Source organism: Solea solea, chromosome 3 (assembly GCF_958295425.1).
Source record: "Solea solea chromosome 3, fSolSol10.1, whole genome shotgun sequence".
NCBI classification, from domain to species: domain Eukaryota; kingdom Metazoa; phylum Chordata; class Actinopteri; order Pleuronectiformes; family Soleidae; genus Solea; species Solea solea.
Window position 1 is genome coordinate 18608391 of NC_081136.1, and position 7011 is coordinate 18615401.

The 7011-nt window shown below is 41.4% G+C and overlaps 1 protein-coding gene across 1 annotated transcript; it reads right to left on the bottom strand.

Moving 5' to 3' along the window:
* Nucleotides 1–952: 952 nt before the first annotated feature.
* LOC131457279 (endosialin-like) lies at nt 953–4724 on the bottom strand. The gene has a single exon (XM_058626244.1). It carries the CDS (start codon nt 4515–4517, stop codon nt 2220–2222), a length of 2298 nt encoding a protein of 765 aa, XP_058482227.1. The 5' UTR covers nt 4518–4724; the 3' UTR covers nt 953–2219.
* Nucleotides 4725–7011: the final 2287 nt, after the last annotated feature.

Here is a 7011-nt window from a genome sequence, read left to right on the forward strand (position 1 = left end):
TTGTCATCAGTAGACCTCACCACTCCTCTCACCACCGTAGCGCCTCCTGGTGCGGGCACTAGTCCGGGCACATCCGGTTGCGTACATTCAACCGCAGAAGAAGAAGAACTACTCTGGTTGTAGCTGCTGAGATGCAGAGCATCCACCGTGCCAGAGGGGGAGCTGTGTATCTGAGAGCTGGCCTACCAATTACGTCACTTCCAGGTACCTGGCCAATCACAGGACAGTGGGAAAGCCTCACCTTTAAGACTTGGTGGAGGTTTGCTCTCTTCTAAGTGTTCTTTCTTAAAAAAATATTAATTAATTCACAATACAATTGGTGAGTCATTTTTCCACTATGTTGTCGATTAATTGATGCAGCCCTATTTTTTTTAAGTGGATGATAAAGGAGAAAGCACAGCTCACCTCACTAACACAATTGGATTGTGTCTGTAAACACAGAAAGAATGACAATGTTGAAAATAGGTCAGAGGGAAGAGAAGGAGTAAGAAAGTGAGCAAAAGAGAGAGAGAGAGAAAGAGAGAAAGAGACCCCCTCTGAGAGCCATTTAGAGCCACAACCTGGTTTTGATCAGCACATTCCTTTAGTCAATACAACCACAATGCTTCCTTATACAGCACTCAGGATCTGCTGTCTGTGAAAACTCTCTACATGGGCTCCACTGAGGATGATGAAGATCATCCTCATTGTCACATGGCCACCACGTGGCTTTTAAAATAATTTGCTGCTTAAAAAAAGCAGGATACACTTCAAAGGGGAGTGATGTCATCATAAATATAATTACATAAACATGAACAACAGCCATAACAGCATATACATTAAATATAGCTAATACACATACACCCATGCATTCTGATCAGCCAGTGATAACAAAAGTTGTTCAAGCTGGCCTAATCCATCCTGGTTCTTTCTTTCTTTCTTTCTTTATTTCAATAAAAACACTCCCACAGAATCCCTGTCATACCTTTTATTCACAATTTTTTCACATGTAACAGAAAAAAGACCTCGGGTGCAATCACATTTCACAGTCTGTTAATAAAATAAACATGTGTTCCATATTCATTTCCAATAAGTAGATTTTCTCCCATTTTATTAAGAACTGTGTAACCTTGACTTTGTTAACCGGTCACTGTCTTTGCAGCAAGGAGTTCAGGGCTGGTTTAAAATATGATCTCCTAAAGGCTGTCTTAATAAATTAAGGTTATGAAGGAAAATTGATACCAATTCTATGAAAAATGTCTAAACTCTATCAGCTACCAGCCCCAACCACATTCCTTGTGCGAAGTGAACATCTGTGCTTTAACTTATTTCAAACGTCTGGGAAAGCAGTGCTGTCAAACCAGGCATCAGAGAGGAAAAATATTTCCATGTGTGGACAGTCATTCTCCTGCATATCTCTAGGTTTATGAGGTTCATAAATAGTGTCGTTCAGTTATTACAATAGTTACATTTCCTTTTTTATTTTCATGGCTGGCAACAAGTATAAAACAAACATAAATATAATAGAACTGCAATATACAAAAATATGGGTTTGGTCGTCATGTCATGTGTATTCTCGCTTAAAGTGATATTTGCTGAGAGTTTGCATTTTTCCCTACTGATGTGAGCTAACAATGCATCAAAAGCCCTTGTTAACTAAATACAATTGTTACACTTGGATAATGAATGACAGCTGACATGCTTTTCCCATTAAAAGTATAGTGGGCAGGATTTTTTTCATCATTAATTCCAAAATAACCATTCTGTATATTTTAAACAAAGTAATTTCAGAGGGAACAACACTTCTGTACATTCTCTGAAGTCAGTTTACTGCCTCGGAAAAAACCTGTAGCCTCATGAGAGGCTTTGACCAACAGAACTTTTCATTCTGATCTGATCTAATCTGAGCTGGCTCCAGCAAAGGAATGCTCAAATGAATATATGTCAACACACATTATCCTTAAATATGGCCACATTTTCATTTTCAACTTGGTACTTAATAATATAGTCTTGTGCAATCATGATCAATGTATGAAACCTGTGAAAGTTGACACCACATATTAACTGTGTCCAAAAAAGTCAGTGTGTTTTCAAAGTCATCAATCACATCTATTAACTTTGATCAGTGATATCCAAATGTGTTCAAAGTGGGCAGTTCCAAAAACACAGAGGGTAAAACACTTGGCTGCTTACCTCAGTAAGAGTCCATTTATTTAACTGTCACTTTCTCTCCTCTGTGTTTAAACTTGGGTCTTGGCCCCTGCTGAGGGGTTAGGAGCTCTCTGTGTATCATGAGCTCCCGATATCCAGTGGTAGCAATCACTGACATTCTTACTGTGTGGCTGAGGAGAACCGTGGGTGCAATAGAAAATGCCGAATGCCAGCATTACAAAAATAAAGATGCAGACGGGCACAAGGACCCCCACCAGGAGCCAAGTGCTGCTCTGTGTCTGCCCACTGTCTTCCAGGTTAGAATCCTGGATGTCTCCGCTCTTTCCACCGTCACTTAAGGGTGGAGTGGAAGGAGTAGCCTCAGTTGGAACAGTCGGATATGGGACGTGTGTTATCTCCACAAAGTAATTTCCCTCCTCCCCCATCTCCTCCTCTGGGAACAAAGAACTCAGAGAGGGGAACTGTTCTTCATCTCTCTCATTGCTAAAATCCGTAGGCGTAACAGAATTTTCCAAACCTTCTGGTTTATGGCTGGTGAGTCTGGCCCACCAATTCCATGCTCCCTCTGAGATTGTAGAGGTCAAATTGAAGGGAAAAGTTGTGGTGGTCTCCTTTTCATCTTCATGCAAGTCTGGTAGATTGTTAGAGCTGGCAGTGGGTGGAGGTGTGGTATAAAAGGTGTTTGGAAAAACCTCCAGCACCGACTGAAATCCCTGCCCCCCATTTAATGTGTGTTCCTCCTTCTCAGACTCCTGCGTCGAAGAATACACTGATGGATGAAAGGGCAATTTCTCCTGTGTAGCACTTGTGACCCAAATTACATCAGAATTCAAAATGCTGGGTGGATCAGTCAGCCAGTCTAGAGGTTGGTCCTCCTCTGGAGGCCAGTCAGTATGGCTCTGCTGTAGATTCCAGCCATAGTCCAAAGGGTCCCATACAGGACCAGGTTGGTGGGTGACCCAACGGAAAGGAGAGGTGATGGCAGATGGGTCAACACCTACCCTTCTTTTACGACATGAGTAGTGATCAGACATAAGTTCAAAGCCTTCCTCACAGTAGCACTCAAAGCTACCCTCATAATTCACACACATCTGCTCACAAGTCCCGGGGATCTGGCACTCATCAATGTCTTGACAGTGGCTTGGGTCCTCAGGTATTGGGGAAAAACCCAGATGGCAGTGGCAGATATGAGAGCCGAGAGTGTTCTCACATGCATGCTCACATGGGTCATCTACACACTCATCTACATCCTCACATCCACCTTCATCATCTGTGTGGTAACCATCCCGACACCGACAATCAAATGTGCCAGGAGCGTTTTCACAGATTTGTTCACAGGGACTCTGGAGGCACTCATCTTCGTCCAGACATCCACGTTCATCTGGTGCAAGCATGTATCCCTCTGGACAGTCACAGCGATACCCATCTGAAAGAGGCAGGCACTCAAACTCGCAGGGAGCCCCTTCACAAAAATCAAAGAGCTCACAGCTCTGTCCATCTTCTCCTAGTTGATACCCATCATCACACTCACAGTGGAAGTGAGCACCAGCTGGCTTGCAAAAATGCTCACATCCACCATTGTTTTGATTACACCAACTGTGTGATGCAAGAGGATCAGAGCAAAGAGGGGGATCTTTTGACCATCCCACTGAGCCATCATCTTTTAACATACACCGAACTGACTGTTCCTTCTTGATGCCTATAGGGCATGGCATGGTAGCAACAGACCCAAAGGGTACATAGGTAAGCAATGTGCTCTGAAGGTTAAATGGTGTGGTATAAAGAACATTGCCTCCCCCTTCACTCCAGAAGGCAGGACACATTCCGTTGTAGCCATAATGGCAAAGATAGCCATTGACAGGGACCGAGCATGAAACATCCAGCCATTTTAAATTGTCACTCTGCTCTTGAATGCTGTAGCCCATGACCACACAGCGTGGCACCATGCACATATTGGGGGAGTCCTCTTTAAGCCAGTTTGTATACTCCGTGTCCTGGTCTCCAGTAGTCCAGGAGAAACCTCTGAGTGGGTGTGTAGTGGTACACTGGCGAGGCTGGCGCTGCAGACCAATCCAAACCTGGACCTTTGTACGAGAATGGCGCAAGTCCAGAGTTGAGAAAAGTGTGGCAATACTGGTGGCATCCTCCTTGCGTTTGATAGTAGCTAAGTTGCCACCTTTCTCTTTGCAGAACCTCCATGATTCCAGGAATGTTTTCCTTTGGAAATAGACCACAAAGCAACCATCCTCATTACACAGTACATCCTTCTCTCTCAGGTCTTGGCCAATGACTGAATGAACTCCAAAGAGCAAAGCCAGAATGCAAGATAAGAAAAGAGCAGCAGCATTGCTCACCAGTGAGCCCATTCTTTTTGAGTAGAGACTCTCCACTACTCTTTAATCTTAACTTTCTCTAAACTTTTATATCCTTTCTTTTGAAAATTATTTTTTAACTGTGGCTCTCTCTCACTGTGTTGTAAGTTCTCCCTTCATTTGAATCCTGATTTTTTTTCCCACACTGTCCCTCTGTGTTCTTCACCCTGTGTGGCTCAAGCTGATCTGAACTAGAGTTGAGTGCATGCAGATTGTTTCAAGATTTCAGAAAGCAGGGAGGGAGGGGAGAAATGGGACAGGGGTAGAGGGAGTGATACAGAGCAAGTAGGAGGGAGGGCAAAAGGGGAAAGAGGGAGGGAGTTGAGGAAAATAACTGTATGTTTTTGGAAGGGGAGGGGGTGGGGTGTTGGCGTGGGGTGTAGATGTGTGGGTCAGAATGGGGGGAGGTGCAGCATTTTTGCCTCATTGTCATATGGTTTTCATAAGTCCCGTAATGGACACAGTTTGGTACGCTGCCATTTATCTGTGCTGACACATATGCACTCAGTCATATACTGTAGGTCTACATCAAATTATGGGACTTTTAACATATCCAACAAGGTACTATAAATGATCACTTGAACAGCAGCAATTTTCCTTTGTCTCTTAAAATCTAAACTCCTCTTATGAAAACATTTTCTCATCTAATGACTTGAGCACAGTTTTGAACCTTTACATCTCCCACATCTGGAGTTCAATAACTTTGACACTATGCTCTCAGGATGTATTTGTATGGGATTAAATTAGGGTCAGAAAGATTAAGCTTGTGAATTGATGTCTATGAGTATCAAAGTACAATATGTTGTATGTCCATCTTTGTAAAACAAATTCATTATTCTTGGGCTGTCATTGTCTAGTCAGACTCAGTACACAGATGTTTACAAGAAACTGTGTTTTCCAGAGCATGGCCAAAAACTCACAGGGGACGCAAAAAAGGATGCTGTGATAGCCATGCTGGTTAAGGAGCACCTTATCCTGAGAGGCGCTGCCTCTTGATGTGTTGGTAATAGTGACTGCATTCAGGGGAGGCAGGGGAGACAGAGCCTCACCTGTCAATCTTGTAAAGAAAAAGAGAAGTTGATTCTAAAATATAATACATTTTAATATTTGTCACCTGGTGTGTATTACAAATCCCTTTTCCATACAGTGCCTGTATGCGATGCAAAAATTGTGTCGCTGTCCCTCTGTATTTCCAAAATAAAACACTCTGACGATGTGCTCTGACTTTCCAAAATCTGGATAATGTATGAAATATATTGCTCTAAAGTGTTTAGGCTCGCAGGTTAGTTTTAAAACAGCAGTAAAAAGTCACTCGGTGAGGCAAACAGTACGCCTAACTCAAGGCAGAGGGCGCTGTGAGCCTGTAGATTCTTGTGCTTCTTCGTTCTTGAACGCGGTTATTTTTTATTCATAATAATCTGCTAAAGCACAATGGACGATTACATTTCCAAGTTGAAAAGATTCACAAATCAGGATTTTCAATCAAAGCAAGAGGTAATAACCAAAGCAAGACCAACACCAAGGTTTGCTTCATGTCCATTGCTGTCTCTCTTTATAGCGCCAATATACATGTTTGATTATACATGTACTACACATGCTGATGTTCCACACTCTGTCTAATATATTTAATGAATGTGTGTGACCTGTTTAGTCTTTCTGATCGGCCGCAAATGTACAGTGAAAATGCACAGGGGGAGGCAGAAAGTACCGTGCCGCACTGATAGGGGGCAAGTGCTGAGCCCCATAGGCACAATGGGTAACAGGTGCACGTCGCTGCATGCTCTTCTTCTGCGCAGAGAGATATTCTTGGAGAAGCATTAGGTGCATGGACTTACAATATATATAAAAATAAAGGTAAGACCATACCCCATTTTCAATTTTAATTAAAAAAAAAAAACCAACATTTAAATATTAAAAAAATAGAATATGTCTTCATATTAATAAATGTTCTTTAGTTTTTCTTGCTATAGTATGTTCAGTATTGAACAGTATGGAATTGATTAAAGCATAATTAAAAGCTTTTAAAACTACTACATGTTTCAATTAAGGTCAAAATTGAACTATAAGCTTCTATTTTAGGTTCATATATTTGTACATCCGATGAGTGCCTCCCCAGTCATGAACCTTACTGCACGTCACTGGTTGGAAATATACTTTAATCCGGGACATTGCTGGCAGAATAGATGATAGTCATGTTTGGTATTGTCTCTGTGCTCCTCGTATCTGAGAAAGATTGAAAGATTCAAGATTCTGAAAGATTCAAGATTCAAAGTGTTTATTGTCATATGCACAGTAAAGAAACACGTTTCCCTGTACAATGAAATTCTTACTTTGCTGTCCATTCAAAAATACCAGCAATAAACTATACGAAAAGAAATAATGTTAAAAATAGTATACAAAAAAATAGATAACACAAAATAGTAAATATTACAATGTATATATACATATATATATATATATATATATATATATATGTATATATATATGC